Source organism: Piliocolobus tephrosceles, chromosome 3, assembly GCF_002776525.5.
Source record: "Piliocolobus tephrosceles isolate RC106 chromosome 3, ASM277652v3, whole genome shotgun sequence".
Taxonomy (NCBI): Eukaryota; Metazoa; Chordata; class Mammalia; order Primates; family Cercopithecidae; genus Piliocolobus; species Piliocolobus tephrosceles.
Window position 1 is genome coordinate 121,639,713 of NC_045436.1, and position 20,333 is coordinate 121,660,045.

Consider the following 20,333-nt stretch of genomic DNA (forward strand, 5'->3'; position numbering starts at 1 on the left):
GTTTATAATTTAATCACACTTTAAATCTCCTCTTCTTAGGTTGAAAAAAATCATTTCAAAACAGGAAAGCAGTAATTGCCTACTTTTACTTGGGACATTGTAGAAAGGAACTGTATTTTTTTTTTTTTTTTCAATTTCAGAAGATACTTATTTTTTGGGGTGAGGAGTATATAAGAGTTATCAAGCAGTGCGGAAAATTTGCAAGTTAGTGCTTACTTCAGCAGCATTTATAATTGGCAGAAAGAGAACATGTGACTTTTAAAAATAGAGATGAAAAGAAGGCCACAGGATAAATTTAAGAAGTTCCTATCATTGAGGGTGTCTTTTTTTTTTATAATCTTGTGGTTTTCTGAAAACTCTTTTAGTAGATTGTGAATTGGCTTTATGGTTTTCTTTATTTTAGGAAGCAAGAAAATTAGCGCTAGAAAAGATAAGGGAGAAGCTAAAAAGAAGCACTTTTCCAGTGAGTCCAAGAACAAACTTGTGCCTGAAGAAGTGATTTCAACTGTCACGAGAAGTCGAAGAATTTCCAAGCGTCCATCTGATTGGTGGGTGGTAAAATCAGAGGAGAGTAAGTATTTGTATTTAAATTATGTTCGTTCATAGATAAAATCATTCTGTAAGGGACATTATGTTTGATTTTATATTTCTATAGAGAGAATATCATGAGGACCAAGTTAAATTAGGTCATCAAAAGGAATATTAAGTCAATTGTAAAGATATTCCTTAAAACTTTAATATATACAGTATTTTAGGTAGAGGGATAATAACTGTGGGAAAACAAAACCCCAAACCAAAAATCCCTGCTCTCATGGAGCTTATGTTCTAGTTGGGAAAGGCAATATAAATAATCCAGCTATTTTAATGTCTTGGCTGTGAGGGATACAAAGATTGATCATATGAGGTTCTGCCACCAAGGAGTTTATAATCTAAAAGATTATAGTTTATTACACATAAAAAAGTAAATTACTTGTGTTGGTGGTTCCCAAGACTACCCTCAGATTTGGTAATTTGCTAGGATAATTGGGCATATAGTTGTACTCATGGCTGTGATTCATTATAGTGAAAGGATGCCGTGCAAATTCAGTAGAAAAAAAGTGCATGGGCCAAGTCTGGAGGAAATCAGCAGAAGCTTGAAGAGTCCTTTCCCAGTGGATTCCCACAGAAGTTGCTTAATTCCTCTAGCAATGAGTTGTGACAAATAGGCAAAATGTCTATCAGGGAAGCTCACTAGAGACTTAGTGCCCAAGATCTTTACTGGGGGTGGTCACATAGGTACTGTCTACCTAGCAAGTACTACAATTCCAGACTCCCTGAAGGAAGGCAATATTTGCCTAAACCATATTTTTTGTATAAGCGGTTTAAGCCCACAACACCACATTTGCCAATTAGGAAATGACAGGAACACTCCTGAAATTTAAGTTTACAGGGCTAACTTTGAAAGCAGGCCCTTTTAAAAGTAGTGTACTCAGAGCTGCTTTGCTAACTTTTTTCTTTACAATATGAAACATTTATTGTTTTGGAAGAATTGTCACTTTTTTAAAGGAAGTGATCCTGAAAAGATTGGTGGATCATAAGGTGGCATTCTCATACACAAATACTATTGACTGTTGGGCATTTAGATTAATAAGTGAAAGATTAGTACAACTATGGCATTGTATCTTTGAGGCCTTATTGCTATGAATTATTATTATTATTTTTTTAAATTATACTTTAAGTTCTAGGGTACATGTGCACAACGTGCAGGTTTGTTACATATGTATACATGTGCCATGTTGGTGTGCTGCACCCATTAACCCGTCATTTACATTAGGTATATCTCCTAATGCTATCCCTCCCCACCCCCCGTTATGAATTATTAAATGATTGAGTTTCTTGATTGATAGCAGCAAGTATTTATTTTGTTGCAGCCTTTGGATTTTGGAGTCAGATCTGAGTTCAGAGTATCACTCTTCCACTTTTAGTAGATTACTTTGTTTAGTTTCTCATTCTGTAACATGATTACCTCATTGAGTTTTTATAAGGTTTAAATGCTATTAGCATAGTAGGTTTGGCATATGTTAGTACTGAAGTGTTAAATAATAGTGTTACTGCTTTGAGGAACTCACTTTTCTGCCCCAGGATGCCTGAAATGCTAAAGAAATTACTAGTGCATCACAACTGTGGCAGATGAGCACATAAATAGATGGGTAAATAAGTTCTTTTTTTTTTTTTTGAGACAGAGTCTCGCTCTGTCGCCCAGGCTGGAGTGCGGTGGCGCAATCTTGGCTCACTGCAGTCTCCGCCTCCCAGGTTTAGGCCATTCTCCTGCCTCAGCCTCCCAAGTAGCTGGGACTACAGGTGCCCGCCACCTCGCCCGGCTAGTTTTTTGTATTTTTTTTAGTAGAGAAGGAGTTTCACCGTGTTAGCCAGGATGGTCTCGATCTCCTGACCTCGTGATCCGCCCGTCTCGGCCTCCCAAAGTGCTGGGATTACAGGCTTGAGCCACCACGCCCGGCCAACAATAAGTTCTTACAGAACTTGGATAGATGTGCTAGATCTCTGAAACTCAAAAAACACTTATTTAACAGTCCTGAAATAGATGTTGGATTTTTGATCAAGCTAGGAATTGAAAAAGTGGAGGAATCCTTATATATCATACAGTCTAAACTGTCATCTGATGGGAGAAGAAATTGAAGTCTGAAGTTAAGAAGAACAACTTGAGTTGCCCCCAGCCTGCCTGTAGTATATGTGACACTGTTGCCCTTTCATATATATGAAGAAATATATGTATATGGAGTACTTGCCATGGGACAGGAATGAGGTAAAGTAGGACCAGGACTAGGGTAAGACAATGAGACAGTAGGGTGAAAAATTTAAGGCACTCACAGGATTGTATTAGTTCGGGCTCTGTACTTGCACAGACCTGAAAATGAGCACCTTCTTGAATTTTACAGCTGAGGCTATTCTTGTTTCACCATAGTCCTGCCCCTGTCATTAGGCATTGGGAATATACATAGATAAAATACCAATCAATTACTTGGGTTCAAGGAATTATCAGTCTGCTGGAGGAGCAGGGTAGAGGTAAGTAAACAGTCATATGTTGATAGCAAGCTACCTAAGACTTGGAAATTAGGGAAAGCTTCCTGAAGGAAGAATTAGGAGTTAGCTAAGTGATTGAGTGGAGTAAGGTGGAAGTTATGGAATGTTTTAAGTAGAAGTAGCTTGTGCAGAGATCTGGAGCAGAGAGCTTGATCTTTTCTTTTTTAAATTTAGTGTGCTTTAGAATTGTCTGGGGGCTTAAGGCACAGGTTACTGGACCCTACTCTGAAAAGTCTTTGATTCCCTGGGTCTGAGGTGAGTCATGATAATTTGCATTTCAAATTCCCAGATAATGCTGATCTTGCTGGTCTAGAGACTGCCTTTTGACAACCAGTGCTTTAGAGAAACTATAGATAGTTCAGGACTGATGACTTTTTTTGGTTTGTTTGTTTGGAGGGTTTTGGGAGTTGCGGTTTATGAAATAAGCAAATCTAGATGTAGATATGAATTGATGTTGAAAGTATTTGGACTTTATCCTGAATCTATTCATAATAACTAAAATAATTAAGCAGGGTTATAATGATCCAGTTTTTGTTTTCCAAAGGTGATTCTTGCAGCAGTGTAAAGAATGGATTGAAAAATAACAAGACTAGAATGGGGGAGATGAGTAAAGAGATTAAAAAGGAGATTAGTAATCCAGATACGAAATGATGAGGGCTTCTGCTAATGACAAGAGGGAGAGCTTGAAAGATTTGAAAGGCATTAATAAAGTAGAATTGATAGGATTTAGGGCATGATTGTGGATAGGAGTAATAGTCTTGCATGATTCAAATTTCTGATTTAGATATCTGGATAGAATAGGTAGTTGTATTTTTCATTAAGATAGGAAATAAAGCAAGAGAGAGGCAGTTTTAGAGGAGAGCAGTAGGTGGATATTATAGGTGTCAACATTTAGATAGTAATTAAAGCTCTGGGTAGATAAGTCCTTCAAAGAAGGTATATGGAGTAAAAAGCTGAAGCTGTCACCTTGGGGAATATTCAGTATTAAGGATGGCCAAAAGGGCGGTGGGCAGAGCCAGAGAGTGTTTCTTGAAGCCTGTGACAGATTTGAAGGACCTGTTTCATGTGTCTATAAACTGAAGAGCTACATTATTTAAAGAATTTAATTTGGAAATTAGCCTATGAGATGTGTGTGTGTGTGTATGTGTATATGTTTATATGCAAATATAAATACTGTTGGTATTTCAGTGAGCCAAATCATCTGGACAAACATACTAACTTTAGGTTATCATTGAATCCTTCAGGTCCTGTTTATAGCAATTCTTCAATAAGGAATGAATTACCAGTGCTTCGCAACAGTAGACAAAAATCTGCTAAGAAAACAAATCAGTCATCTAAGAATATTGGAGAAAAAACTATTCCACTTAAAAGGCAGAAGACAACAACTAAAGGCAACCAAAGAGTACAGAAGTTTTTAAATGCTAAAGGTTCTAGAGGTACCATTGGTCATGATGAAATTTCCAGTTGTTTGCTGAGTGAGCCACTGGAAAGTGATGAGGAAGACTTGGCTAAGAAGAAAAATCTTGATTTTTCTAGGTAATATCTGTTATGTGTACAATATAGTTACTTTTGTTGTTCAGCATTTAATAATTTGTGCTATTTAATCATTTATAGACAGGCAGTAACTAGCATGAAGACCTCTACACTCTGACATACCCGGTATTAAATCCAGTCTCTAGCATTAGCTGGGTGACACACAGGCAAAGCAGTACTCTGCACTTATTTCCTGATATTAAAATAGGGAATAGTACATAGCACCTGAGATTATGACTGTTAAATTTAGTAAGATATTGTGGTCCAAGAGTTAAACTTTTTTTTTTTTAAGAGACAGAGTCTTCCTCTGTTGCCCAGGCTGGAGTACAGTGGCATGATCACAGCCCACTGTAACCTCAAACTCCTGGGTCAGGTAATCCTCTAGCCTTGGCTTCCTGAGTAGCTAGGACTACAGGTGTGGACCACCACACCTGGCTAATTTTTTAATTTGTTATAGAAATGAGGTCTTGCTTTGTTGCCTAGGCTTGAACTCCTGGTGTGAAGTGATTCTCCTGCCTTGGGTTCCCAAAGTAGAGATTCACAAAACAAACAGACAAAAAACACATAACATAAAATGTACTATCTTTATGTTTTTTAGGTGTATAGTTCAAATTGTTTCCTTTTAAGTGAGATTAATGTGATTTCAATAGTTAGGAATATAGCTTAATACTTTTCTTCTTAGGATGATAATAGTTAACATTTTTTTGAGTTAATACTATGTGCCAAATATTTGCTAGATGATTTTAATGAATTCTTATTAGTTCCAAAACCTACTGAGGTAATACATACTTTGTGTTAGAAGCAGTAAGGTGCTGAGGATGTACTGAAATAAATGGCAGTGTGTCCTAAAATATATTAGTGTATGTCATTATAGTGCATAAAGAAATCCCATACACCTTCTGTTTCACTTTTTCGGGCCATTCTCTGCTTTTCTCTCTCTTTTTTTATTATGTTGCTGGAATTTGCTAGTATTTTGTTGAGGGATTCCAATCTGTAGCTTGCTTTCCTTCTGTTGTCTTTGTTTAGTTTTAGTATCAGGGTAATACTGGCTTTATACAATGAATTGGGAAGTATTATCTCTCTATTTTTTGAAACAGTTTGTAAATAATTTGTCTTAATTCTTCTTTGGATGTTTGGTAAAATTCAGCAGTGAAGCCACCTGTGCCTGAGCTTTTCTATATGGGTAGTTTGTTTTTGATTACTGATTCATGGTATTTTGAGACTATTTCCTCTTGAATCAGTTTTGATAATCTGTGTGTTTCTAGGAATTTGTCCATTTCATCTAGGTTATCTAATTTGTTGGCATACAGTTGTTCATAGTATTCTCTTGTAATCACTTTTATTTCTTTTGACTCGAATGGTAGGACCCAGGAGGATACTAGAACCTGAGGAAATATACAGTCACTAGGAATAGTGTATCTTGTTTGCATATACAAATAAACTAACTACCAAAGAGATGAGCTGAGTCCCTCTGAGGACCCTATTGCCCCTCAGTAGGCTGACTAGGGATATCAAAGAAGACAGTTTAGTTGGTTATGGATTCTCCAGTAAAACATCATAGATTAACTGTAATATATATCATAAGCCGCTTATATATAGGAGCTCCTCATGTGCCTTTTACCACCTTCCTGGGCAGGTGTCTTCTCCATTCCTCTCATCAGAATTTTTCAAATTAGGACTCTTGGTAGGTCCTAGAAACCAGTTTCCTTCCTTAGCTAGTTGCAAGTGTCAGAACCTGAACAGGGTGATCTGACATTCGTTATAGCCAATATTATATTGTCTTTGTACCCACCAGTATATTGTTTCTGGAAGAAAATTTTATTTTGAAGAAGTATAAACACTCATACGTTTATCATTTTTATAGATCTACAATAAGCTCAAACAATGAAGATAATGTTATGACTGCACAGCATGTTCCCCTAAAGCCTCAGAAGAGTGGATATACATATAACACACCAACAGAATCAAGCTTGGATTCTGGAGAGCGTAAGACTTTAGTTTTAGAGGAAAGGTATGCATGTATTGTAAGGATAATAGTTACATATATTAGTTACCCATTGCTGTATAACAGATTACCCAAAAACTTTATTTTAATTTTGTTAAAGGCTTAAAAACACTTATTGTTTCATAGTTTCTATGGGTCAGCAATCTGGGAGGCTTAGCTAGCTAGTTCTAGCTCGGATATTCTCAGGAGGTAGCAGTCAAGATATCTTTCTGGTTTTAGCGCTTTAAAGTCTTGTCTGGAACTGGAGAATCCACCTATAAAATGTCTCACATCGCTGTTGGCTGGAGGCCCCAGTTCCATTCTGGCTGTTTCCAGTAGACCTTAGTTTCTTACCGTGTGGCCCTCTCAGCTGCTGAGTATGGCAGCTGGCTTCCCACAAAGCACATGCTCCAAGAGAAGATGTGACTATGATGGATATCATAGTGTCTTTTAATGACTTGTACACTGTCACTTCTACTTCATTCTATTCATTAGAAACAACTTAAGGCCACGCTATATTCAGGGAGAAGTGGAATTAGGCTCCACCTCTTGAAAGGTGGTGTATTAAAGAATTTGGACATATAATGTTAAAATGACCACATTTAGTGATCAAATTGAATTACCTACTCTTAATTATATCTGATGTCATATAACCTTTTAAAAAATTAGTAAAAGGTAAATTTTAGCAAATTCTCAGACTTTTAAGGGATGGCTAAGATTTCTTTACTATTTGTGAGGTTATGACTAGGCTTATCCTGGGTTCATAATAGGTAGAAAGAGATTTAGGACTGGGAGAGGCTGAATCATCTGTGACAATTTCTGGACCATATTTTAAATTCCATTGGTTTTTGGCTGTAGTTTTTTGTTTGTTTGTTTAATTAAGATATGATGATTTCTTTCTTTTTTTTATAATTTGATTTTCACCACAGGATGTTATCATTTGAATTTACTAAGTCCATAACTCTGATCTATAAGTCATAAATTCATACTTATGATGCTCAGCCATCAGTTATGGGATGAAATTGTAGTCTTTGTTTAATGCTGCAAGTACAGTCAGCCTTCCATAACTGTGGGTTCTGCATCCACTGATTCAACCCTCATGGATTGAAAATATTCAGAAAATAAAATATAAAACAATAAAAAGTGACAATATGACATTAAAAATAATACAAATAAAAATACAGTATAACAACTATTTACATAGCATTTACATTGTATTAGGTATTATAAGTAACCTAGATATGATTTGAAATATGCAGTAGGATATGTGAAAGTAATATGCAAATACTGCACCATTGTATATAAGGGACTTGAACATCCTTAGAGTTTGATTTCCACAGTGGATCCTGGAACCAATCCCCCACAAATACTTAGGGATGACTATGTATTCTTGATGACTTATAACATCACTGTTGGTTTTATAAGACTTATGGCAGTTTTAGGAGAAAAATGATCATTAAGGCAAATACATTAGATATATGCATTATAAAAGCATTAATTTTATGGTTTACTTTTTTTCTTAAGTGGACCTTCCAGGCTCAGTAATAATTATTTGATGTCTGGAAAGAATAATAATGATGTGGATGAGGAGGAAGTTCATGGAAGTTCAGGTAAACTATTGTTTTTTTTTTTTTCCTGTCTTGATTTTTATGGCATTATGAATATGGAGTAAGGAGTGCTATATTTTGTTTCCATTGTCACTGATGGCGAATGTATATTGAGTACCTACCTCTTAAGACCCTTAGTTAGAGATTACTAAGACGCTGTACCTAAGTGAGAGTGAAAGAAAATGAGTGACAGTTTTTTAGGTAGAACATAATGAAATATTGGCACTTAAGATGTCTACTCCAGTATTTAAAATTGTTAAGCTGATAAGCGTATACATGAAGCAGATTAGTCATCTGTTGATGATTACTGTAGCTGGGTGATGGGTATATTGGGTCCATTATACTATTTTCTCTATTTTTAATACTTGAAAGTTTTCTTTTTTTGTTTTTGTTTTTGTTTTGTTTTGTTTGAGAGAGAGTATTGCTGTGTCGCCCAGGCTGGAGTGCAGTGGTGCAATCTCAGCTCACTGCATCCTCTACCTCCTGGGTTCAAGCAATTCTCCTGCCTTAGCCTCCCGAGTAGCTTGGATTACAGGCACGTGCCACTATGCCTGGCTAATTTTTTTGTATTTTTGGTAGAGATGGGGTTTCACCGTCTTGGCCAGGCTGGTCTTGAACTCCCGACCTTGTGATTTACCTGCCTCAGCCTCCCAAAGTGCTGGGATTACAGGCGTGAGCCACCATGCCCAGCCTTCAGTGCTTGAAAAATTTCATACTGAAGTTTAAAAATGCCTCTTAATAGAGAATTTTATAATTTTTTTCATGCACCTAAAAATGCGTGCTTGATTGTAATCTGTTATACTTTTTTTTTAATAATCACCATTCTTTTAACTTTTTAATTTTTCCCCCGTCATTAGATTTATCATATTTTCTCTTTTAACTTGAATGCTGTCTGTGTTTTTCTGCTTTTTCTTTGGTAAAGAAGCAGCATTGAATTTCCCTCAGTATAGTTCTGGTTTAATTTTATAGGTTTTGCTATGTAGTGTTATTGTAGTGTACTCTGAATTGTAGCGATTTTTCTTTGACCCAGGAATTATTTAAGAATATGTTAGTTAAGAGCTTGGTCTCCAGGGTCATGGACCTGGGATTGGTTGTAGCTCTACTACTTACTTGCTACGTTATCTTTTTCTTTTTTTTCCCTCATTCACCACTGATCAGGAAGCATCACTATATTATCTTGAGTAAGAAATTTCAGTGTTCTTAAACTTCAGTTTCCTTATCTGTAAAATGATATCAGCTCCAATCCCATAAGCTGATACAAAGATGAATATGTGTTCTTTGCTTAGTTTAATATCAAGTGTATGTTAAATAGCCAATTTTTGCTGTTATTCTAAGAAGTTATGTTTTATTTTGTTCTTTTATTATTTTCTAGTTTCATTTTATTGTTCTGGAAAACTTGGCCCATATTATTTATTGTTTGAATTCATTAAGTGTTTTTCTGTGTGTTCTAGTGGATGCTTAGTTTTCATAATTTTTCCATTGGTGCTTGAAAAAAAGAATAATTTATATACAGATGTGGATTTAAAGATATATATCCAGTTATTTCGTTCATAGCATAAGTGGATATTTTTTTTGAATATACTTTGAATATTTATGGAATTCTTAAATATGAAAAATTATGGATGCGAGGCGTGGTGGCTCAAGCCTGTAATCCCAGCACTTTGGGAGGCCGAGACGGGCGGATCACGAGGTCAGGAGATCGAGATCATCCTGGCTAACATGGTGAAACCCCGTCTCTACTTAAAAAATGCAAAAAATTAGCCGGGCGAGGTGGCGGGTGCCTGTAGTCCCAGCTACTCGGGAGGCTGAGGCAGGAGAATGGCGTAAACCCGGGAGGCGGAGCTTGCAGTGAGCTGAGATCCGGCCACTGCACTCCAGCCTGGGCGACAGAGCGAGACTCTGTCTCAAAAAAAAAAAAATTATGGAATATTTACTGTATATTATTTTAAGGGTAGGGGTGTGTCAGTGAACAAAACTGACAAAATTTTCTGCCCTCCTGCAGCTTAATTTCTGCAAGAGCAGGGTGGCAGACAATATAAAAAGATAACAAAGTTTATGATTTGTTGGGTGTTGAGAGTAGAGAAATAGAGCAGGGCTTTTAGGGTGGGAAATTAAGTTTACATTTTTAGGTAGGTGGGCAGAAAAGTCCTCACTAAGGAAGTGATCATTTGAGCAAAGATGTAAAGAGATGAGACAGCAAACCATGCAGCTCTCTGGGTAAATAGTGTACCAGGTAGAGGGAAGATGAAGGGCAAAGGTTCCAATGTGGTAAAGAGTCCATCTTGATTGAGGAACACCAAGAAGGCCAGGGGGTTAGAGCAGAGGAAGAGAGCGAACGGATAGTAGGAAACGTGATGTCACAGAGGCAACAGAGTAAAAGATCACATAGGATGTTAAACGCAAAATTTTACTAAGAGAGATGGGAAGCCATTAGAGGGTTTTGAGTAGAAGAGAGACATGACTTGACCTGTATTAACAGAATCACTGCAGGTACTGTGTTAGAAGTTGACCATTGGGGTTGAAGGGACAGGAAGGTTAGAAGCAAGGAGACTAGCTAGAGAGATGTTGAAATAATCCTAGTGAGAGGTGTTGGCTTAGACCAGTGTAGTAGCAGTAGAAGGTGGAGGAGGATTTTTAGGTGTTTTTGAAGGTAAAGTCAGCAGGATTTTCTGATGGACGAGATGTGGTGTATAAGAGAAAGAGAGGTGTTAGAGAGAACTTGAAGGTTTTTGGCCTGAGCACCTGGAAGAATGGCAATACTACTACCTGATCTGGGGACTATTGGGGAAGAAGCAGATTTGGGGGAAAAGAACATGTGTTAGATTTGGACATACTAAGCTTGATATTATTCTGAACCTTTGTATTCTTTTGATTTGAGATCTATTAAGGACTGCTAGAATTGAAGTAAAGTGTTCCCACTACAACTGACTTTCTCCTTGTATTTTCTGTAGTCTTTGTTGTGTACATTTCAGTGCTGTTACTGATCACATAAGCCTTCATATGGAGTGTACCTGCTTTGGTCAAATTTACCTGCTTCGTTGTGTTAAATGCTTTTTACTTTGTAGTTTGTTTTGTCTAATATTACTATTGTGACTTCCGCTTTCTTTTGGTTGGTTGTTGTTTCTTTGTTTCTTATCTTTTTATTTAACTTATTAGAGAATTTTAAAAGTGGCTAAGAAACAGCACATGATTGAATTGTTGTTTTTGACTTGCTGTGTCAGTACTTTTTCCTTTAATAAAATGTTTAATATATATACACTTATTGTCAACAAATATACTTGTTACTTCTTTGTAAAGTTGGTAGGCATTCTCACATATTCTAGCAGGGACTCAGGATTTTTTTTCTTTTTAAACATGATGAACCACCAGCTAAATAGAGAATGATCTTTTTTTCTTTAAACTATCACCCTATTGCTATTTGCTTCATGAGAGTTAATGCTTATGAATAGAAATTTGAAGGCAGCCTTATTTCTTCTTTCCTCTGTAGATAATCTGTTTTCCATCTCCATACTTACTAGGATCCTTTAATCTTTGAAATTTAGGAGTTGTCCCTTGCATTAGTCACTTAAAAAATAATTTATTTGAAAGGATTTCAGTCTTATACAGAGATCCCATATCCCCTTCATTGAGATTTCACAGTTTTCCTCATTTTACAACATTTTTCCATCTCTCTCCCTGCCTTGTCTAATAAATACACGTTTATTATCATTCATCTTTTTTTCTGAACTATTTAAGAGGGAATTGTAGACATGATGTGTTATTTCCCTTAAATACCCCATAATGTATTTCAGCAAGACAAGGATATAACTACCCTCGGACCATCCAAATAAGGAAATCAGCATTAATACAACACAGATTCATTCACAGACTCCATTCAGATTTCACTAGCAGTTCCTTTTCCCTTGCAGCTCCGGATCCAGTCCTGGATCTCAGTGTTTCTTCTTCCTCCTGGTTCAAGATCCAGTCCTGGATCATCGACTGCATTTAGCTGTCATGTCCCTTGGTTTCCTTCAACATGGAACAGTTTCTTAGTGTTTTTCCTAACTTAACTCATGATCAAATGTGTGCCATTCGTATTGACAGTAATACTACAGAAATGATGCTACAGGGTTAGGAGTTAGGGATTGTAATTTGTGCATCACACAGGAGGCACACAACGTTCACCCATCTGCATGATGCTTTTGTTTTTTGTTTGTTTGTTTGAGACAGAGTCTTGCTCTGTTACCCAGGCTGGAGTGAAGTTGTGTGATCTCAGTTCACTGTAACCTCCACCTCCCAGGTTCAAGCACTTCTCATACCTCAGCCTCCTGAGTAGCTGGGATTACAGCCACATGCCACCATGCCTGGCTAATTTTTGTATTTTTAGTAGAGACAGGTTTTCACCTTGTTGGCCAGGCTGGTCTCAAACTCCGGACCTCAAGTGATCTGCCCAACTCAGTCTCCCAAAGTGCTGGGTTTACAGGTGTAAGCCACCATGCCTTGCCGACATGATGTTAATCCTAATCACCTGTTCATGTTATTGTCTTCCAGGTTTCTCTACTGTAAAGACATTGCTTTTCTCTTATAATTGATAAATATTATTGTGGAGTGATATTTCAATACTATTTTAATAGCCTGTTCCTTGTCGAACCTCCATTCACCAACCTTAACATACATTCAGTACTCCCACTTGAATTATCAGCCATTAATGATGGTACCACATTATTTTCTATTTTCTGTTTCTTTAATTCCTTTCCCATTAATTAGTTTGCCAGTTTTTCTCCCCCATGCCAATTATTTTATTCATGATTCATTTTATTTATATCAGTATGGACTACTGGGTTTATATTTTATCCCATGGGTTTGTAAAATCTTGATCATTTATTATGGTACTCAAATTGTGATAGATTTGGTCATTAGATTTTCTTTCAGCTGGTCTCTGTGTGCTTTTGTCATAATTCTCTGAATACTGTTTTTGTTTTTTGGCATAAGATGTTCCAGTCTTTTTCCTGCCCCAGCTCTGGGATCAGTTACTGCTCCAGGAAACCTAGTTCTTTTTAGTGGAGGATGGCATTTAGAAACTAAGATTTGGATACTTGATGTGATCCTTGTTTGGGATACCATTGCTTCTGGTCTTTCTCAGTGTACAGAGATAGGAAATATACATACACACATACACATAGGTACACACCATATATAATACAGGCATCTATATCTATTTCTGTATTTATATTTATACAGGCATACCTTGTTTTATTGTGCATGTCATTGCATTTTGGAGATACTACATTTTTCACAAATTGAAGGTTGTGGCAACCCTTTGTTGAGTAAGCCTTATTGGCACCATTTTTTTTTTTTTTCAATAGCATCTGCTCACCTTGTGTCTCTGTGTCACATTTTGGTAATTTTCACAGTATATCAGACTTTTTCATTACTATGTCTTTTATGATGATTTGTGATCAGGTGATCTTTGACATTACTATTGTAATTGTTTTGGGACACCGCAAACCACACTTACGTAAGAAAGTGAAAATTCATGTGTTCTTACTGCTCTGCTGACTGGCCAGTTCCCCATCTTTCTCCCCGTCTTCAGGCTTCCCTATTTCCTGAGACACAATATTGAAATTAGGACAATAATAACCCTACAAAGGCTTCTAAGTAAAAGAAAGAGTCACATGTTTTTCATTTTAAATCAAAAGCTAGAAATGATTAAGCATAGTAAGGAAGGCATGTCAGAAACCGAGCTAGTCCAGAAGCTAGGCCTCTGGCACCAAACAGCCAATTTGTGAATGCAAAGGAAAAGTTCTTGAAGGAAAAGAAAAGTGCTACTACAATGAACACACGGATGATAAGAAAGAGAAACTGCCTTATTTCCTGATATATAGAAAGTTTCAGTGGTCGGGACAGAGGATTAAACAAGCCACAGCATTCCTTTAAGCCAAAGCCTCATCCAGAGCAAGGCCCCAACTCTTTAATTCTGTGGAGGCTGAGAGAGTTAAGGAAGCAGCAGAAGAAAAGTTTGAAGCTAGCAGAGGCTGGTTCATGAGGTTTAAGGAAAGAACCTGTTTCCATAACATAAAAGAGCAAGGTAAAGCAACAAGATCTGATGTAGAAGTTGCAGCAAGTTATTCAGAAAATCTAGCTGAGATAATTGAAGGTGTCTTTACTAAACAACAGATTTTCCCTGTAGACAAAACAGCCTTCTGTTGAAAGAAGATGTCATCTAGGACCCTCATAGCTAATGAGAAGTCAGTGCATGACTTCAGAGCTTCCAAGGTCAGACTGTGACTCTTGTTAAGGGCTAATACAGCTGGTGACTTTAAGTTGAAACCAGTGCTCATTTACTGTTCCAGAAATCCTAGAATCCTTAAGAATTATGCTAAATCTACTTTGCTTTATTAGTAGAACAAAAAAGCCTGAGTGACAGCACATCCATGGCACTGCACCAGGCCACCCAGCAGCTCTAATGGACGAGGGTGAGAAGATTAATGTTGCTTTCATGCCTACTAAGAGAGCATTCGTTCTGCAGCCCATGCATGAATCAAGGAATAATTTGAACTTTTAAGTCTTATTTAAGAAATAAATTTTGTAAGGCAGTAGCTGTCATGAGTAGTGATTCCTCTGTTGGGTCTGGACAAAATAAATAAACCTTCTGGTAAGGATTCACCATTCTAGATGCCATTAAAAATATTTATGTTTTGTTGGAGGAGGTCAAAATATCAGTATTAACAGGAATTTGGAAGAAGTTGATTCTAACCCTTATGGGTGAATTTGAAGGATTCAGGACTTCAGTGGAGGAAGTAACTAAATGTGGTAGAAATAGCAAGGGAACTAGAATTAGAAGTGGAGTCTGGAGATGAAACTGAATTGCTGCAATTTCATGACAGAATTTGAACAGATGAGGAGTTGCTTCTTATGGAAGAACAAAGGAACTGATTTCTTGAGGTGGAATCTACTCCTGGTGAATATGCTGTGAACGCTTGAAATGACAAAAAAGGATTTAGGATATTCCATGAACTTAGTTGATAAAGCAGCAGCAGAGTTTGAGAGGATTGATTGCAGTTTTGAAAGAAGTTCTGCTGTGGGTAAAATGCTATAAAACAGCGTTTTATATTCTCCAGAGAAACTTCATTATTGACTTATTTTAAGAAACTGCCACAAGCAACCCAGCCTGATCAGTCAGCAGTCATCAACAGTGAGGCACAATACCCTACCAGCAAAAAGATTAAAACTCACCGAAAGCTCAGATGATAAGCATTTTTATTTTTATTTTTTATTTTTATTTTTTGAGAATGAGGCAGAGTCTTGCTCTAATTCCCAGGCTGGGGTGCAGGGGCACGATCTCAGCTCACTGAAACCTTTTTCCTCCTGGGTTCAAGTGATTCTTGTGCCATAGCCACAAAGAGTAGCTGGGATTACAAGGTGTGCACCACCACACCCAGCTAATTTTTTTATTTTTAGTAGAGACGGGGTTTTGCCATGTTGGCCAGGCTTGTCTCAAACTCCTGGCCTCAAGTGATCCACCCTCCTGGGCCTCCCAGAGTCTTGGGATTATAGGCATGAGCTACTATGCCTGGCTGATCTTTAACATTTTTAGCAGTAAAATATTTTTAAATTAAGGTGTGTGTACACTGATTTTTTTGGATATAATGCTCTTACCCATTTAATAGACTATAGTATAGTATAGACATAACTTTTGGCTGGGTGGGCATGGTGGCTCACGCCTGTAATCCCAAGACTGGGAGGTGAGGCAGGCAGATCACTTGAGCCCAGGAGTTGGCGACCAGCCTGGCCAACATGCCAAAAACCTGTTTCTACAAAAAATACAAAAATTAGCTGAGCATGGTGGTGTGCATCTGTGGTTCCGGCTACTTGGCGGGCTGAGGTGGGAGAATCATTTGCTCCCAGAAGGTTGAGGCCGCAGTGAGTCTTCATCCCACCACTGCAGTGCAGCCTGGGTGACAGAGTGAGACTTTGTCTCAAAAAACCAAAACAAAACAGCAAAAGAAATAACTCTTATATTCACCAGGAAGCTAAAAGACTGTTTGACTTGCTTTATTGCAGCATCTGTTTTATTGCAGTAGTCTGGAACTGAACTGGCAATATCTCTGACATATGCCTGTATTTTTATTTATTTATTTATTTATTTATTTATTTATTTATTTATTTTAAGATGGAGTCTCCCTCTGTCGCCCAGAGTGGAGTGCAGTGGTGCGATCTCGGCTCACTGCAACCTCCACCTCCCGGGTTCAAGCTCTTCTCCTGCCTCAGCCTCCTGAGTAGCTGAGGTTACAGGCGTGCACCACCACGCCCAGCTAATTTTTATGTTTTTAGTAGAGATGGGGTTTCACCGTGTTGGTAAGGCTGGTCTTGAACTGACCTCCTGATCCACCTGCCTCGGCCTCCCAAAGTGCTGGGATTACAGGCGTGAGCCACTACGCCCGGCCGCCTGTATTTATTGTAAGTTCACATTTCTACCCGCTCTTCCAGTCCAACATAGACTTCCCCTTTTCCATTTTTATAAACCTCTTCTCAAATAGTGACAAACCTGACTCCCATTATCCTCAGTATATTTACTTGTTTCTGTGGTTCCTTATATGACTCTGACGCTGCCTCCGAGGCCCAGTGTCACAGGAGAATTTCCAATACAGATGAGACCTCTACTTGTTCTAGTGGAGATTGCATGGGAAATTGGATTTTTGGGGGTGGGGGTACACAGATTTATTGAGCCAGACTTCACGTACCATATAATTAATCCTCTTATAGTATACAAATCAATGATATGTAGTCATTGACACAATCGATGTTAGAACGTTTTCATAACCCCCAAAAAGAAACTCCTTTACCCTTTAGTAGCCGACTTTCATTTCCTTTCCCTGGGCCTGCCCAATTACTAATCTACTTTTGATGTCTAGGGATTTGCCTATTTATGACAGGGAAATTAGATGTTATGATCACTGAAGTTTCTTCCAAACCAGCAATTTTATAAAATATCTAATTCAATCATTCCTAACAATTTTTTTTTTTTTCTTTCATGGACTCATTTGAGAATATGATAAAAGCTCAGACCCACTTTTCAGGGAAAAAAGGTATATATTTCATACAAAATTGTGTTTGTAGTTTTAGGTGGTTCATGGACATTGTGTCCCAGCTGTATATTGCTGTACAACTAACCACCCCAAAACTTAAAGGCTTAATACAATGATTGATTTATCTTTCATGGTTCTGTGAATTGACTTGGCTTAGTTGGGTAATTGTCACTTGAGTACACTCATCAATTTATAGTTAAATGCAAGCTGCTGGGACTGGAGTTATCTGAAAGTTCAACTGGGTTGGACATTCAAGGTAACTTCCTCACTTATGTATTTGAACCCAGCTAGAAGAGCTGGGACATTGAGGTTGGCTAAGCATCTCTTTTCCTCCATGTGGCTTTTCCATGTGGCCACATTGGGTTTCCTTATAGCATGGTAGTCTTGTGTTAATCTTCATATTGTTGCTGTCTTCCCCTAGAGTGAGATCCCAAGACTTCTAGATGGAACCTGTAGATTGTATTAGGACTTAGCCTTTTAAGCCCCAGAACATCATTTCTTTTGCATACTATTAGTTAAGCAAGTCACTAACTCCAGCAGAGATTGAAAGAGAAGGGAACAATATTCTGCTTCTTGATACAGAACATTTGTGCATAGAAAGGGAAAGAAAGGATCACACCATCTTTAGGTGCTAGTTACCAAAGTTGAGAACCCCTAAGCTCATTGGCACACTGCTAAATTCAGTACACTTACACTATTTTAGAACTTTAAGGAGAAAGTTACAAGTAGTTCATAAATAACATATTAATTATCCATTATCAGGCCCTACATTTTATCCACCAGTGGCTTATTTCCATGAGCAATAGAAAATCTGTGTTTTTTTGTTTGTTTGTTTGTTTGTTTGTTTGTTTGTTGAGACGGAGTCTCACTCTGTCGCCCAGGCTGGAGTGCAGTGGCCATGTTTGTTTTTTAAACTGTTACACTCTTTAGAATAAAAACCAGGACTGTCCAAGGGAGTGAATACAGTCATGAGTTTTTAGTTTCTGTTTCTAAAAGAGGGATGAGGAAGGGGTTTTACTCTTTTCCACTTGTCCGCAGAGACAGAAACTAAAAAGCATGGTTTCAGGCTGCTAAAGGTGTAAAACAAAACAAAACAGAACAACAACAACAGAATAAGGCGAATTGGACAAGCTTGCAATGGTATTCATTCTAGCAAAGTCTAGAGAAATAGTTCTTTTCCTTAGTTTTTATAGTTGAGCAATGAAAAGCAGAAGGAGTAATAAAATATATTATCAAGTCAAACTTTATTTAAAATCCTCATACTGAAAGTGACCGGGAAACACATTTTAATTTAACATGCAATTAGCAGTCATTTCTTGTGATACTATCTTTTGCATTTTGTAGATAACTCAAAACGATCTAAAGTGATACCAAAGAACAGAATCCATCACAAACTAGGTAAGAATATTTTTCTTTTTTAATATTTTCATTGAGAAAAATACTTTTATTAAGTTTCTGTTTCTAAATATAACTTATTTTTCTTAAGCAGGAAAAATACGATTACTTGAATTAATTGACAGATAAATTAAAATTATGCACTTAGTTTTTATGAATTTTGTAGTAAGTCACCACAGCCCCTGAGTTAGTCTATTGTCCATTTATAAATCCTATTGCCCTCTCACTTTTTGCCCCATAGTAGGGGGCATGATCCTCCCTTATCTATGAAGCTAGGGTGAATAATTTTATCAAAGAAACTGTAACTACCAGGTAGATGGCTTCCTTGACAGCATCTCCTTCCACTTTAATCCACTTGACTCCTGAACAAAGCAGTAGCTAGGGTAGTAAGTAGACAAAGCAGAGAACTGTGGAACCCATGGAGAGGCCCATGTAAAGATTAACAATCCATGGTTCCCAAAGAGAGATTTGCCAGTCGAGATATATGATAGTTCCCACCTTTCTGTGATGTTGGCTTTCCATGTTTCTCCCTTTATTTGAGGCTGTGAGTGCTCTTGCATTCATACTGAGAGATTACGAGAAGAAGTGACGCTTTCTCTCATTGCTTTACTCAAGAACTTAGATCTTGTCAGTATTTTGTGGGCCTATGTGATGAGAGACTGCTATACCTCTCAATACTTAATGCTTGTCTTGAAGTGAAATGATGAATCAGGAGTAGGGAAAGGGAAATAAAAATGTTCCTGAGCAGGGCTTCAGTATTTACACAGGGGAACATTGAGCATTATGCCTAAGAGCAGTAGGCAACTTCTCATTAGCTTCAGGATAGCTTTAGCAAACAAAAGTAGGTAAGAACATGGGAATTTGAAGATATGGCCAACAAACTCAATTTAGTATACAGAACTTTGCATTGTTCAGATAAGAGGAGTGGACATTTAACATTGTCAGCACTATTATTAAATTTTTAACTATTTGCCAATTTGGTAGCCTGTGTTTCCATTGGCATTTCTTTAATTATTAGCATAAATATATGTTTTGTCTAGTCTTTTGTTTAGAAAAATATTCATTTTTAAAAAATAAAGCATTCATGTTCTAAAAGATAGTCTTTCCACTGCTAAGTACCATCAGCTAAAAAACATGTATACACTTTTGTCTGACATCTTTTTATAGTGTTGCCCTCCAACACACCAAATGTTCGCAGGACCAAGAGAACACGTTTGAAACCTTTGGAGTACTGGCGAGGAGAGCGAATAGATTATCAAGGAAGGCCATCAGGTAAAACTTATTTATGTTATAATGTCTGTCAATAAGAAATTTGTTTACTATGTGCCAAGCACTACACTACATGTTTATATACCTTACCTTACTTAATCATCACCCCCCAAATTTTGATAATAGGATTTAAATTCATTTTTGTCTGATTAATGTAGAGATGCTGATATTTTCTCTTTGGTAGCTGAATGTTATTCCTGTATTATCTGACAAGATTTCCAGTTGCATAATATAAAACATTAGATTAGAACATGAGAAAATTGTAACTGGTAAAGGTAAAGTAGTTTTCATTATTTTTCCTATTAACCATTTTCTATTTTCTCATAGTTTTCTACAAAGTAGTATAGGGTGGGCAAGAAAGTATAGTGTTAATCTTAGAGTTATTTTCTTTCTTAT

The 20,333-nt window shown here is 37.2% G+C and overlaps 1 protein-coding gene across 2 annotated transcripts in view; it reads left to right on the plus strand.

Annotated features, from left to right (window-relative positions):
- Window positions 1-20,333, plus strand: part of CENPC (centromere protein C) — a 68,996-nt gene that overhangs the window by 26,250 nt on the left and 22,413 nt on the right. For both annotated transcript variants that reach the window (XR_002735648.1, XM_023232146.1), the window contains exons 9-14: window positions 404-571; window positions 4,326-4,617; window positions 6,479-6,625; window positions 8,123-8,208; window positions 18,618-18,671; window positions 19,836-19,940. Coding sequence is in view for 1 of the 2 variants with exons in the window: in XM_023232146.1 (XP_023087914.1) it covers window positions 404-571; window positions 4,326-4,617; window positions 6,479-6,625; window positions 8,123-8,208; window positions 18,618-18,671; window positions 19,836-19,940 (852 nt within the window). In the remaining variant the exon portion in view is untranslated. The remainder of the gene's footprint in view (window positions 1-403; window positions 572-4,325; window positions 4,618-6,478; window positions 6,626-8,122; window positions 8,209-18,617; window positions 18,672-19,835; window positions 19,941-20,333) is intronic.